The sequence below is a fragment of the Chroicocephalus ridibundus genome, chromosome 8, assembly GCF_963924245.1.
Source record: "Chroicocephalus ridibundus chromosome 8, bChrRid1.1, whole genome shotgun sequence".
Taxonomy (NCBI): domain Eukaryota; kingdom Metazoa; phylum Chordata; class Aves; order Charadriiformes; family Laridae; genus Chroicocephalus; species Chroicocephalus ridibundus.
In genome coordinates, this window is record NC_086291.1 from 5,439,528 (window position 1) to 5,461,328 (window position 21,801).

The following is a 21,801-nucleotide window of genomic DNA, read 5'->3' on the forward strand; positions in this document are numbered from 1 at the left end:
TGTATTTATTCCCTTTTTTGTGTGGTTCTCCAGCCTGGGATGTATCCCGCTAGAAATGGCTCTAAAAGCTGAGGATGCAGGTTGCCATCCTGCAGGCCCCGTCCCTCCCCAGCCTCCAAGGCATCCCATCTTTCTGTTCATTAGTTTCTTCCCTCTGGTCCCAAAAGAAGCACACTTGGCTTTCTAGCTAAAGTGACTTTATACACGCTTCTTTTCAGGCATTTTCCTGAGTCCTAAGCAGTCGGTGTAAAGGTAAGAGTCGCCTATGAGCCGGGCGAGTCCGTGGTGTAAGATCACTGTCTGATGTTCCTACATAACCTGCCAGCCCAACGCCAAACAGTATTGATAAAACCAGGGGTGGGAAAACTTACTTTGATCATTCCCCATTCCTCTGGGGTGTCTAAATCATAGCGATATACGGGTGCTTCATGCTGCTGCATTTTCCCAACGTAGAAGACATCAGATCCAAGCCCCTGGGAGAAAATTCCTCTCTGGGTGAATATCACCTTTACCTGGCAAAACAAGTTGGCGAATGGGCCTCGGCTTTACCACTCGTCATAGGGATTTTTCACAGAACAATTACATCTCAGAGTTTGAGACAACACGGCTTGTTGTTTTCATATACGAAACCAGCCTATGGTGTCATTGCCAAGCAAAAGAGAAGTGGTGGAAAAATTGTCCTTTGGCAAACACGCACACAAAAGAAAACATGGGGCCAGATCTTCAGGTAGCGTAAATCCGCCGCGGCGAAGGAGCGACACTGATTTACATCAGCCAAGTGTCAGGCTCTAAATCACCACTGACGCGCTGTTGAAAAACAAGCATTTCCAAGAATCAGAGCTATAGCTGAGCAATTTCTTTCACTAAACCGCAATTCCTTTCTACTCCCTGTTTCCATTCACATGTATATAGAAGTGCTCCTTTGTGCTTTGAGGTTTTGTTGCTGTTGTTGCTTTTCATAATGCCAGATTCCTTCCCAGGGCTTTTTTTTCCTCTTTCTTCCCTCGTAATGAAAAGCACAGTAAAATGAAGTGCCGTTCGCCTGCCGTCCACCCCAGGTTTTTGCGGCAGTTCATTAAGAAGAGGGAGCTGCGGGCTCTGGCTGTGGTCTCTGGACGCAGTTCAATACTGTGTGTATTCCTGGGCCGAGATTTACGTCTTACGTTCAGAAAAGCTCCTTAAATCAAGCAGCCCGTTAGCATCTTCTCCGGCTCCGGGTGTCTGGGAGATAAAACGCCCGCATGCTAATAGTCAGTTCATCACTGATCTTAAAGAAGAGTAGCCTTCGCTTGTGTGTGAACATCCTCTGCAGAATGGTTGTGTTCGAGCATATCTGTTGATTATCTTATTTATTTATTTAAGATTTTTCGTCAGCTTGGGTTCGCGTTTCGCAATGATGCTTCGGCATCTTTAGGCTTCAGCCTCCTCCCATACAGAGCGGCATATGGCTTTGCTGCAAATGCAGCCCTGGCCAATATGCTGGACTTAAAAAATCCGACAGCGCCAACTTATAAAAATTTCATGGTACATATGTCAATACCAACTGCATAAAAATGCAAGGATCATGAGCTTTTAATGGGTTTTCCAAAGGCAAATATAGAAATTTCTGCGAGTCAAGCTTACTTATGTCAACACTTTCAGTAAATTTATTTCACGACACGTTATAGCCCCGTGGTCACCCAGCAGCAAAACCACCCGTGTGGATTCCCCACCATCTCCCGTATCGCCGCCGGGCCGCTGTGAAGTGGTGGGGCTCCCATGGCATCTCGTGGTGTGAGGGGGGCAGCCAGGGCTGCGTTCGGTCAGCCGGAGCAGTTGGTCTGGTTTTGTACAGCGAATCCAGAATGTCTCCATATGGAAATGCAACACTTCACAATTATTTTTTCCCAGCATAATTCCATGGGAGGATTATTCCCAGGGTATTTATAGCCCAGCACGGACTCTGAACCGCTCTCGACCATATAACCCGTGGGGAGCGATGCCGTGCTGTGGGTTCTCAGCAGGCTTTGCTCTGCAGGTTCCTCCCAGCGCAGGGCTCCCCGCCGTGCTGTGGGGACGGGTTGTCGCAGTGCCGCCTGCGCTGCATCGTGCCCGACTGGCAGGGACCCCACTGGGACCAGCAGCTCCAGCGCCCATCCGTCTGTCCGCCTGGGAATGCATTAAAATAGGGGGGAAAAAAAAATAAAAAAAAATTATTCAGGTCTGAAGTGCTACATATGGCCTGACTGCAGCGGCATACTTTGGGTGGGAGCGGACTCCCTGGTCCATCCCAGCCATGCCCAGCGCACAGCTTTTGAGATCAAGGTGCTCTGAAGCCAGGGGAGATGAAGCAGCATCACCTTCTTCAGCCAACAATACCCGTTTCTTTTTCTCCACTGCTCATTTCAAAGGCTGCGGTTTGGCTTTCCTTTCCCAACGGGCAGCTGACAGCTCTCTCCGCGCTAAACTTTCCCACCTCGACCAAGCCAGAGGGACAAAAGTCTCCTAACGTCACGGAGGTGTTTTGAAAAGTCTTCCCGTCCCTTTGGAGATGGGTCATTTCAAGGCTTTTTCATTACAGTACAGACTGAGTTGTCAGGAGCGGTCGATACTATGGATTATGGCGGCGCTCCTGAATGATGGGAATGCTTGATGGCTGTCATTTACTGTCGTTTTTTATTTACTCAACTGGCCTTCATGCCTGGCTTGGGCACTTTATTAATCCAGACAGCACAAATGGATGTGTGTGCTCTTACTTAGTGCTGGCTGAAAAGCTGGGTTTCCCATCTGCTGGAACATCGTTCTTTAAAAAACTGGGTTTGGTCTTAAATTAGTTTTGAAACTAAAAATTGGCTACATTTCCCATGAGCTAGAAGTGCACGTGTCCATCCCCGTTATTGCTAAAAGCAGGGAGCACAGGGGCCGGCCAGTTTGGTGGGCTGCTCTGGGCCAGATCCTGAGCTTTCCACGCGCCTCATGATTCCTTGGATTTGGAAGCAACTCAAAGAACCTGAGATTTTTTTTGAAGAAGCCCGCTTTTGAGTCACTGAAGCAATGCTTTTGAGTTCCGCTTCATGAACCGTCTACCCATCTCTGCTCTAATTCCTTAATCTCATCACAACTTTGTTTTTCCAGTGGTGAGACCCTAGTTCCGAGCACAGGGTTGGAGGCCTGGAGCTCTGCCTGGTGGAGCTGCTCTGAAGATGGGTTTTTCTGCCAGCTTCATGTTGCTGAGATTTGGAATTTTTTTGCCATCACAAATCGGGACAAGAACGTACAGAAAGAACCGTGACTTTTTTTGAAATCAAAGAGCATGTTCCAAGGTTTGCTTTTTTTGCCACCCATTTGATTTTTTAGGACAGTATGTAAAGTAATAAAGGAATCCTAAATAAAAGCCTGTCACTTTGGAAAAACACATTTTTTCTCCCCCAAAATAGATACTTCCCTCTAGTTAAACAGTTACCCTACGGGGAACAGGGGGGGAAGTCTGGCAACGCGGTGATTTTTTACTAAAACGGCGTTTTTGGTGGCGCATTGCTTGAGCACCACGTCCCAGTCGCTTAGCCTGCCCCTTTCAGCCCCCCTTCCCTCCCTGCCTGTCGAGGTTTGCACTCTCGCCCTTGTAGCAGGTGTCCATGGGGGGATGCCGCAAGCGCTCCGGAGAATCCCCATCCCGAGGATGTGACATGCCGGTCAGTGAGGACCAGGTGACGGTCTCGTTTACGGTAACGAGCTGCATCCACAGAGCACCGCAGGCAGGCAGAGCCCACCCCTTCGCTGGCAATGTGGCACACCGCTGCTGCACCCCAGCTCGGCTTTCTGCAACGTGGCCGTAGGTCTCCAGCCATTAAACACGTCCTCATTTCCACTAATTTATTTATAATAACCGCCCGAACTGTTAATTTAATTCTTTTGCAGGGCTGCTTGGGATAGCGTTGCAACAAAAGCGATGCAGAAGCGAAGGCTTGATTGACGTGTGGATGCAACGAGCTGTTGGTTAATGACGCGGAGGGGAAAACCCTGTCCCTTTGCTGCTTTTGGCCCTCCCCTGCTACGGGTACACGCCGGGGTCTTACCTTGCCGCTTCGTCTGCTCGCAGGCGGGGCCTCCGTCACCTGGCCGACACTGGCAGAAACACGTGTCTCCCACCAAAATGGGTTCACCGTTGTTCTGGCACGGTCCGCAGCGGCAAGCGTTGAATTCCGACAAGTAATCGTCCAAAGCCCGTTTCAGGTTTCGCCGTTTGGTTTCCATGTCGCCAAGGTTGCTTCTGCGGAGAATTTCGTGGATGGGCTGCAGCTGCGTGGGATGGAGATGAATAGCAGGGAGACAATTTCAGCTGGGCATCAACTGAGATGGTACCACGCGGCAGTCAGAGAGCTGTGACATTGCTGGATAAACTCCGGGCTCAGAAAAAACTCATTTGTCTTCCTTGACAGCTCCATGTACATCATGCAAATGCATTACCACGGCTGATGGAACCTAGTAAGGAACTACCGTTCCAAAACCCTCCTCATCTTGGAGGTTTGTGTGGGATTGGCTTTTCTGGACACGCGTTGGAGTTTCAGTCTGGATTCAAATGATAAATTAAAGCAGCCTGGTAAGTCCATTTTTTGACTGATTTCTTAGTGCTGTCACGATCTCAGAGATTCTTGTGTGCTTTTTTGCCTTTTTGAATCAAAATGTTTTGGTAAGAGCTTTGGACAGCGGGTGTCATCACAACTTAATGCCAGCTTACCACTAATGGTGACAAAATTGTGAAGTATCCAGTAAAAGCTGCGTGTGAAGAATTTTACCTACCTACTTTTTGCCCTTTGATGCGGCGAAATAACATTGTGCCATTTACAGCTTGAAGAATACAACATGGCCGTAGTATTTTCAGTAGCAAAATCCAGTTCCTATATACCATTCAGCAAAAATAGTCCAGTGCGGGCAACTGTAATTATAACTTGCCCAACTGAATATTAATATTCAACTGGATATTAAAGCTAAAAGCTCAGGGCTGGTCTGAGGACACATATTTATTTTTGTCTATCCATGCGTCTGTGTGAACGCTGCGTGTCCTGGCTGGGAATCGGCGGAAACCAGTCCCAAAGAAGAGCTGGGCATCGTCTCATTGCGCAAGGAGCAGTGAGAGCGGTTTGTGGGAAGGATCAGCTGGGCTTTGGGAAGAGCTCAGAGACAAATTTGCACAAGGCTGTTTAACAAACGAGAGGGAGCTGCCGATAAGAGCCGCTGAAGTGGACTTGAGCACTTATCGGCAGCTCCGGTTGCACAGCGACTGCTGAGCTCTGGAGCAGCCAGCAGAGAGGTCAGCGCATGGTTTACTGGAAAACTGCAATAAGTTTTGCTCAGAATTGATGGGAACTTGTGCAGAAAGGTGAATAACCTGCAGCCTGAGTTCAGCTGGAACGGAAAGCGCTCCTACTTAGTCAGGGCTTTCTGCCGCCAGGGTGCTGCCCGGGAAGGTTTGCAGATTCCCTCTTGCCCCGCCAATAGCACAGATGGTTCCTGATTCCACCTTCCCTTCTCCTGCCCTCTGACAGAGCCAGGAGTGGGTGTGCTTTCAAACGAAGATGAGAGGGGTGGAAGTAGCAGTGTGTCCCTGCCATGTCCGCAGCTGCCCTCCCAGAGCAGACCAGTGATGGTAGCATCCCGGGGTAGAGGTGGTACTCCTGACCACAGCTGAGGAGCGCACCCGCCTCCTCATGCCTCCATGGCCTCTGGCCCTGGATTCTCTCCTCTTTTCCATCCCTTGTGCTCCCACGCATCTCCACATCTCTGAAGCCCAGTAGGATGCTTCAGTGGCCTTTCCACTGGACGAGGCATCCAATAAAATGAAGGGAGGAGGAGAACTTGGCTGATTTTTATGGCCACGGACCTTTCTTTGTGGAGCATGGAGAGAGACAGGACCCACCTGACAAAGCAACCAGGAGTCCCCTGGTCTAAAAACTCCTGGAAGCACCCATAGCAATACCCACCGTGGTCTGCAGAGGTTAGGCATAGCCACTGCAGCTCTGAGGCAGGTGAAAAGCAGGGGGGGTCTATGCAGAGCCTTTGCTGGGGGGAAGAAGACTCCTTCCCCAGCCCCCCCGCGAGTCCCCTGCTTATACAGGAGGGCGGACAGCGTCGGGGAGAATAATAGGGATGAATGCAACCGCAGAGAGCCATTCATCGAGAAGCTGTTTGGGGACACATCAAAAACTTAACTCGGCACTAATCCAGCATTAAGCTCCTTGTCTGTCTCCCTGCGGATGCAGTCGGTGGGAGATGTACTCCCCATTGTGAAATGAATAAGAGGTTACCAGATCAGTGGCCCATTACATTTAATCTTGTTCTGTGATGGGATCACAATAAAAATACGAAATGATCTGCTCGACTACACTTTCATTCCTTATAGCGGCAGAGTTTCTTCAACTGCAGAAAAGCCTTACCTCAAAATCAATAACAGCAGGATTATATTTTAATGACCTTCCCCAGTGACGATACATATTGCCATCCCAACTGTTTAAGAGCCCTCCGCTGTAACTGGTATCTCCACCTCTAATCCGGGGAATAATATCTTCCACAACTGCACTGTTGCTCTCAGCATCTGAAAAGTTGAATTGCACCCATATTATTTAGTTATCGTTTCCACACATATGCTTGAAACCGCTTAATGGAGGTGAGATCAATCGTGCAAGGGGGGCTGTCAGTGAGCGGCACTGATGCTGCCTCCTGAAATCGATGGGAGCTCGGCGTCCCCCGCTCGCGGGGCGAGCCCTGCCGCCTTATCACAAGGCAGTCGGTGATGAGTGGAACGTCACAAATGCTCTAAGCTGGTAAGACCTGAAGAGCCTGCATGCCTCCAGCCTTTGTTTCTAGTTAGCACGTGGGCATTGGATCACACTGTCTATAGCTGGCTAAGTGATTTACAAATCTGGCGCTTCTTAGCCTCTTTGGGTACTTCTTATACTCAGTTTTGACTTCTTGTCAATGTTGGCCTTGTCATCTGTGCCCAGTGTGTCGTGGCTATAGGGACTGCGGCCTTCCAGCCACCCCATGCCTCTATTTACAGATGTTTCGAGTTCAGGTATTGCTACCTTAATTCCTGCTCTTTCAAGAGCAGTCGGTACTCCTGGAGACTTGGACCTAAAGTTGCTTTGGTGCCACAATTGGGCCTGAGCCATGGCTGGGGATGGCACGAGAGCTCCCTTCTTTGTACCCTTCTGGACCCTACTTGAATCTCCATGCCCAAGTGACCAAAAGAAGTGACGCAAGATGCCTTAACAGATAACTGCCCTCCTATCGTACCAGTTTTCAGAAATCCTTTCTGCGCACAGGTAGAGGCTGACACAGATGCGCCGAAATGCAGTTTACTCATGCCGAATGTAAGGCCGATTGACCCCCCAAGACAGGCGCTTATCTCTTCAGCGCTGATGTCTGCAAAACAGAAAGGAAACCAGTAAAGTTGGTGACTCCTCCTGAGTGGAAGGATGCTCATTTTCCTGTGTTGTATTTTTTTTTTTCTATCAACGAAGAAAATATTCACTTATTTGTATGGCTCGTTTTTCAAAGTCAAGAGCTACTCCAGGCAGGGGGAAGCCTTTAGTCTCACAGTGGAAATGCCAATATTTTATTGGGGTATATTGGACTTATCCCATAACAGGTGAAAACGGAAATGTCCTCACTGTAAAAATGTTTCCTTTGAAAGTATTAGAAGAAAGTAAAAATCTAAACGCAAGGCTTCAGGCATGTATTTCCTTGTTTGGTCTCTTGATTTAAAAATAAAACGTGTTTTTTTTTACAGACTAACTTATAACCAGGGTAAAGCTGGGAATAGCAGCTGAAATCAATAGATCCGCGCTGATTTTCCTAAACCGAAGATCTGACCTGTGTATTAGTGGCTTAAGCACCATCTTAAGTAGCAACTTGCAAAAGGTCTGTCTGCGGAGAGCTGCCAAAACCTTACTGCCTGCTGCTGGGCTGCTGCTACCAGCACCGCCACATTCATCATGAAAATATGTAACTGGAGACCCATGAAGCGACTGCGGAGGGGAGAAGGGAACTAATGAGGTGGTTTCACCAAGGTAAGCAATGCGCATATTTCATACAGCCTGGGTTTATGTACACACTTCAGCGTACTGCGAATATAGGGCCGTCTTCTGAAGTAGTTAAAAAATCCATTGATTTCAATAAACGCGGGTATTGTAAGTAATAGGTAACTTTTACACTGCTCTTTTTGTCAGAAGACCTTAAAGTGTTTTACAAAGCAGCCGGGCGATCAATACCCCGGTATTGAAAGGGAGGCACAGAGGTCAGCGGGATTTGTGCATCATGGCTTAATGGGCTAAAGATCGAACCTCCAGCCGAGCTCCAGCCTAGAGCGCTGTCTGCTGAACTGCCTCACCCCAGCGCTGGGGAGCAGTGGCTTGTCTTCCTCGCGTTTAAAATACTGGCGAAACGCCCAGAGCTCTGGTTTCGCTGCCTTCTGCCCACCCTGCAGGAGAGGCTTGCTGGAGTTGCGGGGGGCGTGGACCTACTCGTTGGCTTGGTAGGTCCCAACCAGCGGAGGTGCTCAGCATCCCGAGAAAGGGGCTGCGAGTCCTGGATTCATACTGGTGAGAGCTGAAGCGTACCCATGACTTTAGGGGGAATTACATCCCGTTGCAAAACCGGGCCCTCGAGAAAGATTAAATGTGCAGCACTCAATTACTTGCACTAAACTGTTCAACAGTTGTAAACACAGTGGGTAAAGTTCATTCACCCAAAGCAACGTGAGTGATTGCTTATCTTGGTGTTGGAGTGCCATAAAATTAAACTTGAGGAACACCCTGATTAATCGATTCACCATGGTTCCCGTTGAGTAATTATGTTCAGCGAGGGTCTGTCAATACAATTTGCTATTGGTTGCAGCAAGATCGGGTCTTGATAAATGAAAAGTGGTTATCATTGCAAAAGGGTGGTCATAGAAAATATTGGCACTTGAGGGGGGAAGCCTTGATAGGTTTTTTTATATGATATAATTTGCGATAGTTAAATGTGCTCGAGTGATAAGATTTACTGCTGCATTTTGAATTAATCAGAATATATGAAGACTCTTTCTAATTTACTCTGCGCATAATGTTTCTCCCATAAATGTTCCTGTAATGTGTGAACACATTATACTGTTTTCTGCTAAATAATAGAACCATAACAATCTATTTTAAAAACAAGTAATGAAAAATATTGATGGCAGAGCAACAAGGGACCTCGTTCTGACATATGTATTTATTTCACTCATGACCACATCCATACAAGCCCTTGCAGCCTGAAAGCTAGAAAAGGGTCTGGCAGCAAAACTGCAGTCCTAAACCCTGCACCGGTGAGTGGTGGTCTATTCCCGGGTATCTAAACCCAGAAGGGAACTTAATTTTCAAATTTCAGGTGCTTAAAGTCTAGCTCCTGCCTATGTCTAGCTGGATGCTCAGCAACCGCCCAAGCTGCCTCTCGTTTAAGGAGGATTCAGAGTAGGGATCTCTTTCCTGGGCATGTGCTTTATTCACTGGTCTATAAAAAAGGAGTGTTTTCTCTTCCAGAGCATTTAACACGTAGCCTCATGGCGTAGGCGGGCTCTCAGGATGCGGCGGTTGATCTGAAGCGGGTGCCGTGCCGCTCAGCCCCATGGGGACTCAGCGGTACATCTCCAGGCATCTGCAAAGCTTCAGACTCATCTTTTGAAGCTCTGATTTTAAGACTTGAGCTCTTATATCCTGATCCTGACCGTTCCTCAGGGGAGGCGGATAATCCTCTTGCAAACACAGCCTTCAAGCATGGCTGTGATCACCATTAGAAAAATCGGGTTTTTCACTAAAAGCTTTTAGGAAGTGGCATATCAGTCACTGCAGGTGGGTCCTTCTGGGTCTACGTCGCGTGACGTAGAGCGCTGCTGACTTGGTAAATGTGGACTTTCTTGCAGAGTCTGGGTTAGATGAAAATTACAGAAGTGTGCTATGTTAGAATGAAAATTACATCTCTGCTGGGGCTCATTTTTGTCTTTTGCTGAACTTCAACACTCTTCTTTCCTAAGATAAGGCATCTCGTAGCGGTAAATCTCCTCCTTATATACAGAGCAAGCACAAGATGAAGCAAAATAATAGCCTCCCTCCACACGCTCTTGATTCATTCTTCCTCTGAAATTGGCAGGCTGCTTCCTGAAGACTTGCTTGCCAAGATCTTGTTCACTTCTATATCACTCACTCTTCAAAGTGAATAAATGATTTGAAGAGGCATCATGTTTCCAAACATTAGTATTTCAGTAACTTGATGAAAATCCTCTCAGTTGGTAATTTCTTGTGGAAAAATTGACATGGTTAAAACTCAATATGGAGTGCGTGATGGTACCAAACCATTTCAGACGGGAAGCAGAATTTGGGACAGAACCATGGAAATTAAGGGAATTAATGGAATTGCAGCAATTTCCACCAACTGCATCAATTTGCACCTGTTGTCCAAGATCACAATTTTCTTTTGCGTAGATGTCCAGCCTGGAGTTACCAAGGCAGCATTACCCTCAGCAGAGCAGAGTGATGGTTCTTAGGGAAAGTGGGATCTATTGCGTTGTCGACACCTTTGCAAAAGCTGACAATCTGGTTAGTGTACTAAAGTACCGTATTAGTGTTCTGCATCTTATGTTCTTGATTAGGAAAAATGTTATGCTTTGGCTTGCCAGTAATGGCTATTCTTGCGCTCTACACATCTACGGTGGATATTTTATGTAACTGAGATTTAGAGGTATGGCTCTCCAGCCTCATGCACTCTAATTGGTTGAGAACTGGAGCTAAGAGAGGTCTGTTAGCCTCCAGATGTGACACTAACCAGAGTAAAGCGGCAGAGGTATTGCCAAGTGCAATGCATTATTTCCATTTACAGAAAATTGGAACCCTCACTATTAGGAGGCTAAAATGCGAGTGGGCTATCTTTCTTTAGTCTGGATGAGTTTCCAGTCCTTGAGCATTCATAAGCATGGCCAGAACAAAGACTATAAGAAATCGCAGAAGTTTAGAGAAGTCTAGCAAGTGACACCGAAAGAAAGGGAGAAAAAGACACTCAGGTTCCTTCTTAAACTACCAAAATCTCACCCAGATTCTTCAGAAATTAGCACATTTTGCGACACTCAAGCTTATCCCCTGCTTTGTGGCCAGTGGTGCATCCATCTTGTAAACAGCACGTGGATACCCCTCCACCCCTCCACCCACCCCCACTGTGCATTTTTCGGCTTGCGACGAGTATGTGTCTATCGTGATGAGAAATGCCAGCCAGCTCGGCAAAGAGGGGCCGATGAGCACCCACCCTCCCAGGGCCCAGGGAGATGACGGCTGTGGGGAGCAGCCAGAGCCAGATGAATTACTGCGGTGGACCGGACCCACCCCGTGGTCTCCAGGTTGGAAACGCCCTGTTTAAAGCAAAGAGTTGTGAACAGAGAATTTCGAGTGGTTTTCTAACCTTTTCTTCTCATTTCCTCTTTGTTAATGACAAGGATGTACTCAAAGACGCCTCCCATCGTGCCGGATGTCACAAAGTGGGTGCCGTAGTTGTTGATGAATTTAGCATACATGCCGTAGTTGTAGGTCTCTGGAAGCTCCCACAGGGAGAGCAGCATATCTTCATCCAAAACAATGTTGTCCCTTCTCATCTTGAAACGGGCCGTCTGTACCTTCGTCACAGCTCTAATGAATCCAACATTCTGCAGGTAAAGAAAACAGGAGCTGCTGCTCAACGTTCTTTTTTTTTAAAAAAAAAAAAAAAGTCATTTCTAGGCTTTAGGTTTGCAGAGGAAAGCCTGAATCTTTGACTGTCAGTGGATGTTAAAGGCACGAAAACCAGCCCAGGTTTAAATGAAAGCAGTGGTAATTCTTTTTCAGAGAGTGTCTCTCATGTGCTGTGTGAGACGGAGGGCAGACCCATGGGTTTGGACGTTATGGGTTTTTTTACCGATGTGTGAATACGATCAGAATTGGGCTCCACATGATTCTCCTCCATCCTCCATTTCTGCCGTTTCTTTTTCTCTCGTTTCCTTTCCATACTGTTTATTCCCTTTTGCTTTTTTCTCAGCCTACACCGGTGATGCAGGGCAAGGACTCATGGCAAGCCCAGCCCAAGCGGGCAGTGGGGGGAAACCCTGGCCAGGAAGGTGCTGATGGGGAGAGGATTTCCCGGATATACCCCCAGGTCCACGACTCCTCTTCTAGATTAGCCATTGCCTCGGAGAAGGCTCCAGTGCAACCAGAACAGCCTTTTACACGATTCCTCCAATAATTGATCATCGCTTAGCTGCAAACATCGTGTGAGTCTAGACGAGGGCACAGTAAATACTATAATGGTGCCAATTTCCAACCGCTTTTAAGGCCATTTCAACTCAGAACACCATCAAAGTAATTCTTCTTTATTGTTTTCTGTCAGCAGCCAGGAGAAGTGGAGACGGGGCACGGTAAATGCGGGAAATACCAGCACTTGAGATATTAGATTGGAAAGAGGTCGCCACAACTAGTCCATGATGTAAATGCACTGTGAGAAATATACCCTGTTATCGGGTACTCTTCTTTCAGTGCCGTATTTTAACCTCTCATAAAAAGTAGCATATTTCCCCATCATAAGGCAGCGTGTATTAATTTGAACAAGATATATCTGCTACCGGAGATCATTCCCTGAGGACAACTGTTTTGATCAACATCTTGATATTTCCTCCTCCCTCATCGTCACTTTAAGCATTTTTTTATTTATGCGCTTAATGTAGCCATGAAACAGGATGGGGTGAGATGACATGTGTTGTGGTACTTCGTAATTCAATTTTATTCCCACTCCCTGTTTGCTAAAACGTAATAAGAACAACAAACAGGATTACTAACGATCATACGTTTGCAATTACAAGAACAAATTAAGGTACAATTACTATGTGTTAAGAAATGCAATTGAGAGAATAAACTGACATAAGTTATAGCCAGACCATGCGATGCACAGATGACACGACTGGAGCATATGCGTCATTGATTTATTTATTTTTTTTTACCTTTGCTGTGTATTGCGTGAAATTCTTCAGGGATCCTTTCCCACCTGATAAAGTGAAGCCCAGGTTTAATCGGATAGGAACTTGTTTAGGCCCAATTCCAATGGTAAAGCCTACTTTGTGGGATTTATCACTTTTAAGGGCATCAAGCAGATCCTTTGAATCATCGTAAAACTCAAAAGCGAATCCAGAATCAGCGTGAGCCTAAAGAGAAAGGAGCAGACATTAATTTTTCAGGTACTTCCCTTCCTTTTTAATTTCCAGTTCTTTAAGGAGCTGATGGTGCCTCTATTGAAGCCTGTGATGCTCCTGACACGGACTTCAGTGAATGTGGAATAAAGAACTGAGTCACGTGCTGTTTCATTTGGAAATATGTGAGAAATGCAGCTAAAGCCATGCATTTTGCTTCATCCATTTCCAGGCAGGGGAAAGGTTTTGGGTTTAGCCACTCCAAGCAGTGCCATTACAGGCAGAGCTGGTACTGGTGCCTATTAAGCTAGCTTGACACTTCCCATTACAAAATCCTCCTTCCAGTTCCTTACAGCTTTGCCAAATCCTAACGATTTGGAGTTATTTTTTTCTCTCCAGCCTGCTTCTGGATGAATTTATTTAGGAAAAAAATTCAACAGCGGTGATCCAGCCACTTGGGTTGGCAACGCTGGAAAACAAACATTGTTTTGCCCGTTGTTTGAGAGAAGTGACCTTTTCCTTGACAGCTCTGCTTTGCCGGCATGTGGAATTGAGCAGCCTTGCTGAATCTGGGCTGTGCCATTTGCCATCTCTATAAAAAGCTGGCTCAATTACCAACAGTGAAAAAAATCATCTCGCGTTGTCGTCAGTGACTTCCTAGACCCCGGTGGTAGTAGCTCCTAAGCCAAGGTGCGTACAGGGCACGCTCAAGCATCCCGCAGTGCCTGACCATGGTGCAGATGTCCTTCCACTGCCTACAGCAGATAAAGGGGAGAAGAAAATGTGGCCCGTGTGGTGGGTCTGTCTGGGTTGAGACTGGGGACTAAGGGTCACAGGAGAGTCTGCTTGCTGGGAGGACGTGAAAGCCACTTGCGATGAGCTGGTGGCTGTAATATTTCCCTGGATAATAGTACGTTTCATTCATTCATTGCAAAAAGCAAGGTAAATGTTTAGCAGCCTGGCCAGGGCACCCACTTACAACGTGGGCGACCCAGGTTGAATCCCTCCTCTACTTAGTTCAGTCTTCAACATCAGATGTGACTCTCCAGAGTATAGGCGTTGTGATACATGGTGATGGCTTTCGAGATCTTTGGCTCACTCAGAATTTGGATTTATGTCTCTTGTAGCCATGCCGTAGACTTAAAATGCTTTCAAAGATTGAACTGGTAGCATTGTTCCTGTTTTACACATAGCCAACTTCATCCCTAGGGAGGCAAGTGGCTTGCACAAGCTCTACAGGTCATTAATAGCAGAATTTAGAGAAAAACCGTTTATCTTGGCTCTGACTAGGCCAGAGTAAGCAGATGCCTGGGTGATGAAGCACGTTAGTTCCTTGATGTGCCATAAAACAGCATCGATTGCTTGTTTTCTTGGGGACAGCTGGAGGGAGGTACCTTGAAAGACAACCTATCGTGAATGATAAAACGTACGTAATATATTTGTAGGAAGCTTGGCTTTTAGCTGGGAACACATTGCTAACTTTGGCCACCCGAAGCACTTACTAGGAACTGGTATATGTGAAAGTTGTAAGGTTTGCGGAAATACTTCTCGTCGTCTCCGTAGTACAGATGTTCACACGCAGCGTCGTACTTCAGCTCCCGCCACTCTCCGTTGTAGACATACTCACAGTGGCCTCCAAAAAAATTAGGATCATATACATACTGGCTCTCTTCCTGTGTTAGGATATTGTATCTTGGAAAGAAATAGCATTCAGAAAGTTATCATTAGCTCCCGTTTTATTTCCCCAGCAGTCTCCGTCACTGTTTCTGTTCTCCTGACACTACACATTACCTGCCTGTCTCTGACTTTGAATTTGGATAGCACCTAAACTATAAGATTTGAGTCTGTTCTCCTTGCGTTCTCCTTCCCAAAGCTAACAGGAGACAAACAGACATTTTATTTCCAAGACGTTAGTTTGGACTCGTATGCTAGGGACGGAAGAAATCAGTTAAATTGTCCAATTACGAATTGTTACAGTTATGAAGGTCCCAAGCTCCTGGAATTCCTCCAGGTCTGCCGTGAGTCTCTTGCAGCCCGGTGCATCTCACTGTCACAAAGTGTTTCCTGGCATTCCCTGTAATTGTTTTCTATCTTTATTTCATCTCCTTCCTTTTAATAATGGTCCCATGTCTCAGGGGAGTTAGCACCCTCCCTAGACTTGCAGTCTGCTTGTGCTTTTTGCCAAGTCTCTCGCTTATTATTTCCTTACGCCTCTTCCTTCCTGCTCTCCAGCCATCACAGCTGCTGCCCTCTGAAATCCCGCCTGTTACTTAACATTCCCTGTACTTCCATGGCCCCAGATGAAGGCATCATTCAGGCTAGAGAGCAGCGTCGCTCCTCACAACAGGGAATAATCTTTGAGACCAAGATAGTAAATACTATTGCTCTTATGTGTTCTGTGGGAGAAACGCCTCGGAGAGCAGTACTAAATGGGGTGCTCGGTGAAAATTAATACGTCTTGAAAAACTTTTGATGGACTCTCCCAGGCCCTGGGCCAAAGAGACATTTATCTCTTGGACTCCAGAGAGTATTGGATCCAGCTGATGGGGAAGTTTTCTATTGGGTGACTACGTTCTCATACTGTAGCCCATGCTCTCCAAGTGAAAGTAGGCGGTATCTTGGTTAAAACACAAGATTAAAAACAAGAATGTCACAATGGACTATTTGCCTTTTTAGTTGCTCTGGATTCCTCTTTTGCACGTATTGCCTAACCAAAATATGAAACTGAACAGGGTAACACTTTTTCATGGATAGGAGTTTCTACCCTGCACATGTTCACGTGGAGCTCAGGCTCTCTGCCTTGAATCTGTGCTCTGAAGCCCTAAATCCTGGAGTTAAACCTTCACCTGAAGGATTAAAACCACCAGGATGCTGCTTCTCCAGAGTCTACTCTTTGCTTTAATATATTGCTTTTATCAACTGGAGAAAGCTTTAAGATAACTGGGATATACTTCTTACATGAGTATAAAGGGGACATCACAAGTACAGAGTAGCTGGGTGAGGCCAAGGTCAGATAGTAAATTCAAGACAGAATTTGAAATAAAAGCTGGGATGAACCCTCCTGCCTCCCTCATTGCTGCCCACGGCCAGGTGGGACAGTAGCTCTCCTTTGGCTTTTGTACAGCTCCCTATCAATCCGTGGAGCACTGCTGTTACTAAGGCAGAGCAATATGAAAACCTGAATCCAGTTTTGATTATGAGAGTAGCAGCTATTGATTAATTACTTACCCTTGGACTACTTTTTCAGAGCCTGGGATTGGGAACAGATGTTCACAAGGGCTTTCAATATCTTCATCCTCACAGTTAGCCTCATCCGATCCATCTCTGCAGTCTTGCTCTCCGTTGCACACAAGATGCTGTTTAATACAGCGACCTAAAGTGTACAGGTACAGGCGATCGCTTATGCGCCCTTCAGAAAACCTTTTTGGCAGCTTGCCCCGATTGTGCTGCTTTCCGCCCGTATCTCAGGGCCACAAGAAGTCACGCTGGGTGTTAAACCCGCGCTCCTCCATTGGGAGCTTGCTTTTCCCAGCTCCTTGGGGACACTTTTTCCTTTGCAACCTGGAGCGAGCACAGCTCGGCTGCCGAGCCAGCCACCTCCTTGGGCTCCCGTGGGACGGGAATTGAGTAGAGGTCACCTTACTGGCCTGATTTTATTATCTACAATCATGCTTTTGTAAGGGAGCTCCAGGAAGAAATAGATTCTCCACTTGGCTTAGGGAAGTCAACTCTGTCTGGTTAAAGTGCATGTTTTTGCCTCTTCCCATTGCAGGCGGTATTTGGGGAGTTTATTGCAAGAATTATAGGTCAAGAATGGATGTTTGCAGAAAGGGCAACTTGGAAGTTCTTTTGCTTCTGGGAGTAAGGAAAAAGCCTTGACCTGACATTCGTGGCAGGAGGGAACTGGTACCGCTGCACTTGCCTCAATGAATCAGTGATGACCCGCTCCAGTTGATGAGCTGGTGCGTCTTTCTAAATGTCAATAGAATTTTCGTTAAAAGCTCAAGATGGGAGTTTGTGTAAATTTGTGTAAAAACAAAAATCTGTCAAGGCTAGTCAAACTTTCAGAGAACAGCCGTAGTATATCCCAATCCTCAGAGCTGGGGATGGCTAAAAATAAATAAATCACCCCAACAGATTGCTAGTTGGATTCATGATTGAACTATGTCTTCTGCAGGGGGAGAAAGGGGTGCGTTGTGGGAGCGCTGGTGCCCATGGAGGGGAGTGTGAGCGTGTAGCACAGCAGTTGGAGCAGAATATTTCTATTCTCTTTGTTCCACTGAAAAATTAACCTTTTCCATGTCACACAGCCTTCATTTCTATCCAAATCCAAGCGTAACACGGATGGGTTTCTGTAAAAGTGGGGAAGAAAGCAAAGATGGGGAAATTTCCTGCTTTCTCTTGCATCACTCACCTGTTTCCTCGCACCGAAAGTCCTTCCCGCAGCTGGGGGGTCCAGTGCAGGTTGTCTCGGCACGACAAGCCTGCTCGTCCCAGAGGTGCCCCGCACATTGCCACCCGGAGAACCCCGCCGGCTGCACCAGCCTCTGGTACCGGTGCTGGACCGCACAGGAGAGAAAAACACCACCAACGCCTCACTTTTGCCCCCCAGAGACATCCCCTCCACAGGGTATACAGCAATTAGAGCTATCCCTTTTCTATACAGCAATTAGAGCTATCCCTTTTCTCTATATTGTTATTTTTCTGTCTATTCCACAGACTTTGCACGTGATAAATGGAGAAGGGGAGTCAGCAGAGAGGTGGGAGCTCAGCAGATTGGCTTGACGTTCATACGAGTGAATTTGGGGGGGCTGGAATGACTGTTTTTAAAAATCCCTTCCCTCTTTCATACCTTGGAGATAACGTGGCATTTTTCCAGTTACATATGCTTTGTCCCAGAACGTAACAGGCTCAGATGGACAGAGACACTAATTACAACACTGATCCTGCAACATTTCTGATGGATTATTAATGAGTATTGCTGCTCTTTAAACTAGGGGGGGAAAAAAAAAAGGGAAAGAGAGAAGAGCCAAATAATTTGCTGATTGCAAGCACAGGAACAAAAAAATGCAGGGATATAAACACAGTAGAAAGCAAAATTATGTCAGGTATTTGAAAATAAATTCTTGAATTATGAAGACATATGTGAAACGATATAAAAAATTGAGATCAGGAGCTGATGAATGAAGGCTGCTTTTAATTTCTTTTCATTGGAATATCCGCGTTAAGAATCAGGGGATAGTTAATTAAATCTGAGATAGAAAAGGAAAAAAAGTCTTGGGCAAATATTCTGGCCAGATTCTTCCAGCATTTGCCTTGATTTTGCATTTTGCTATTCTGCTGCCTTAAATGAACTTATTCCCCAGTTTACACCAGGGTTAAGTAAGAGCCTCTCTAGTAGAGGAGCATCTCCATCATATTTGGATGAGTTTACTGGATGCTTCAGAATGATGAATATGTATAATATATATAATTAATGTGTGTACATCCTCATCACAGACACATCTGAAGATAAATGAATACATTACGGGAGAGTCTTACTTTTTTCTCTTGGCAAGGAAAGCAATCAGTCCATTCTGACCACTGGCTCAGCTGGCAGTCGACGGGAGCTGGAGAATTAACATCTCTGCTGCTTCTTCTAAGGAGGGGAAGAGATAGCGGTCTAAGGTCTTTGAAGTTGCGTTTTAAGGAGGGCTGGGGGCTAGCAGGGAGAAAATGATCTGCGCGTGTGTGTTTTGCCACCAGGAACCTATTTTGTAGGAAATGGGAAGCATCCCTTAGCAGGGGTGGCGGTACCACCCGAGATGCTCCATCCAAGTATTCACCATCGGAACTGGTCGGGGGCAGCAGGTGCGGGACCCGAGTATTTTGTCTTGGGTTTCCTGCTCTCCCCAAGAGATCCTCGCCCTTTCCAATAGGTAGATTGCAATAAAATATATGTGCATCATATACATAAGACCAAACACACTGCGTAAACAGAAGGAATGTCAAGAAGAGACAGGTTTTAAGGAAAGGCTTCTTTTGTTTTTGGTTTTCTTCTCAGAAGCACATCTCAAACCCCGGGAGTAGTGGTGTTTATCACCTTGGGCCTGTTCTGAAATCTACGGATTTCACTTTTTTTATACCACAGTGAATTCACGATCAGTATTTTTCCCGACAAGTGTGAACTCAGGGTCTGATTCCAGTGGGCTTTGCGGAGCGGTGGGAATGGCTGCACCGACAGCGCTGAGAAGGCGAGGTACAAAGCCGCGTTGACTATGCGGATTTGTTGGCCGACTATTTCGAAAAGGAAATACATAAGTTCTGAGAAGAGGAAAATAACTAAAGGAAGAGCAGAAAAGCAGAACACGGCAAGGGTGCTGTACCGCAATGGCCCTTGGCTCAGACTCTCTGCACGTGCACTGAATGTCACCGTACAACAGCAAGAAAAGACTCCTCCTGCCCCCCAGCCCAGTCACTGTGATCCCTATTTCTGTCCCTACTCCTACAATCTTTTTTTTGTATAGTGTGTTTCTTTGTCTTGAGGAGCAATCTGTGGCGTGTCAGTACAGCTCTGTGTTTGCCACAGCCTTTGAAGCATTTTGAGGGGTTTATTCTGAGCCAAAAACATTATTATTGTTATTTTGGTGATTAACTAATGAGCAGTCTGTTTTACTTCCGAGACCGCACTCCAAAGAGAAATATTGATAATTAGCAGAGGTACGGAGCACATTGGGGATTCATCAGAGGCTGCAGAAGAGGGACTTACTCAATGAAAGCCACAACGGCTCAGCCAGGGAGCCCGTGGGTGCAGATCAGCGCGTGAGAGAAAACCTCGCCGTCTCTCTAGGAAAACAACGGGAGCCCGCAGACAAACAGGGAGCTGGAGGACACGCACGTATCGGCGCCTTTTCGCGCTGACAGGAGGATTTGTGGGCTGTATCCTTCAGCACTTCACAAAGTACTTAATTGGCTCACCTTCGATTGGGTTTTACATTTACCTCTTCATTATTCTGCCTTGTTTGATAAGTTCATCAAACATCAAAAATCTCGTCTTTGTTCATTTTCAAAAGGGATTATCGGAATAAGCCTTCATAATTAAGTGTATCACTACCACTTTTTTTTTTTTCCTTTCCGCCTTCCCCTTGTCTCCACGTTCCAATTATCACTGATGCCTTTTTTTGATCCATCTAAATCATATTTGCCTTTAGAACAAGCCTGAAACTAATAGCTGTAGAAAAAAAAATCCAGCCATTTTCCTATCATGACACTGTAGCTTTAGAAAAAGGTAACTTGTTTATTCCCTTCCTTCAAAGCCTAAATGACACTCGTATAGGTTAATAATATTGTTCAGGGATAAAAAACCAGAGGTATGCGGATTGGGCTTGGATTGAAAATTGGGTTATAAACATGCACTTGTTAACTCCACGTTGTCAAATGCAAAATAATTATAATGGAAAAGAATATGAAAAATATTCGCTCATAACTCGTGCTGTATGGGGGGAATTAATTCCAAGCGCCCAAAACCAGTATGGTAATTTTGGTAAGGAAGTTTAGGGCGGCTTAATAGTAATCTCTAAAAGAAAAACCATTATGCAAACAGTTCATATAAGAAGGAGTTACGATGCCTAGCTTGGGCTTTGGACAACTGCCAACGTATTTTATTTTTTTTTTCCCCAGTAGCTGTTTACAGAGAGCACAGTGTGCACATGCCTCAAGTCGGGACCAAACGGATGGGCTGACTGACTGGCCCGTGATTTCTATACGTAAAGTTGCGGGGGATGGGGAGCAGACTTACCTCTGGGAAGGCGATGCCTCGAGCTCCCTGTGTGCCGTAGCCGTGGCCTGATGGGCCGTTAAAGCCAGCGAGCATATAATCAGAGGAGAAAGCTGACACAGGCTCCACCGCATTGTTTTTCCATATGTAAATGTTTGCTATAGATTAGCTGCGAACAAAAGCTTTAGGTTTCGGGACTGTTAGAAGGAGCACGGAGCCCACCGGACTCCAAAACGGTGAGGTAAATCATTGACAACGGCACAGATCAAATGACAAAGAATCAGGACATATCCCGGCGGCCTTTGCCCTTTTGGAAACAAATTCCCAGTTTTCTGGCAAGGGAATATATTAAACTGTGCAACTGTTTCCACATTAAAGTCAATCAAGTCCTATTGCAGCAGCGTGTTTCTTGTCCAGCCTGCTCCCTCCTTTTAATTTGAAGGAGAGGAAAACTCCTTTTATTTCCCACAGTGACTTAACTGCAATTTTGGTGCCTCTGGTCGCTTTCCAGGGAAAAGCTTCCCTGGACAGCAAATTGAAGGTTATTACAAAATTACGTTATGTGGAACACGTGCCTTCCAGATACGTCAAGGAAATGTCAGTTCAGCCTCTTCCCATTGCCATTCCCATGAGATGGTGTCCCATCTCTGAAGCTGATGCGAGTTATCACCTGGTTTTTGGTGGCCCTGCACAGTCGCTGCAACACGAGAACCCAAATCTTTGTTTCCTGAAGTGATTTGGGGTGAGAAAGATATTTCCTAAATCTGAAATTGTGTCCCATCCCATAAGCTGTGCAGACTCGTCCTCTCAGTGGTGGCTCTAATGCGTTTCACCGGTTGGGGTCTTAACACAG

At 46.2% G+C, this 21,801-nt stretch overlaps 1 protein-coding gene across 1 annotated transcript; it reads right to left on the reverse strand.

Annotated features, from left to right (window-relative positions):
* Positions 1-1,263: 1,263 nt before the first annotated feature.
* C8A (complement C8 alpha chain) lies at positions 1,264-21,206 on the reverse strand. Its single transcript, XM_063344913.1, has 11 exons — positions 20,970-21,206; positions 18,734-18,830; positions 17,607-17,751; positions 16,421-16,565; positions 14,695-14,884; positions 13,007-13,207; positions 11,443-11,683; positions 7,273-7,401; positions 6,414-6,571; positions 4,056-4,278; positions 1,264-2,148 (listed from the first exon to the last, which is right to left on the reverse strand). Exons 1-11 carry the CDS (start codon positions 21,080-21,082, stop codon positions 1,997-1,999), a joined length of 1,794 nt encoding a protein of 597 aa, XP_063200983.1. The 5' UTR covers positions 21,083-21,206; the 3' UTR covers positions 1,264-1,996.
* Between the last annotated feature and the right edge of the window lie 595 nt (positions 21,207-21,801).

Bases quoted from the DNA above. Each gene is read 5' to 3' on its own strand.
- C8A (XM_063344913.1), bottom strand. From the start codon at position 21,082: ATGCGGTGGAGCCTGTGTCAGCTTTCTCCTCTGATTATATGCTCGCTG. The intron at 17,752-18,733 runs GTAAGACTCTCC...TGTGCGGTCCAG, and splicing joins TTCCTTGCCAAGAGAAAAAA to CACCGGTACCAGAGGCTGGT. The intron at 11,684-13,006 runs GTAAAAAAAAAT...CTTTACCTGCAG, and splicing joins TCACGCAATACACAGCAAAG to AATGTTGGATTCATTAGAGC.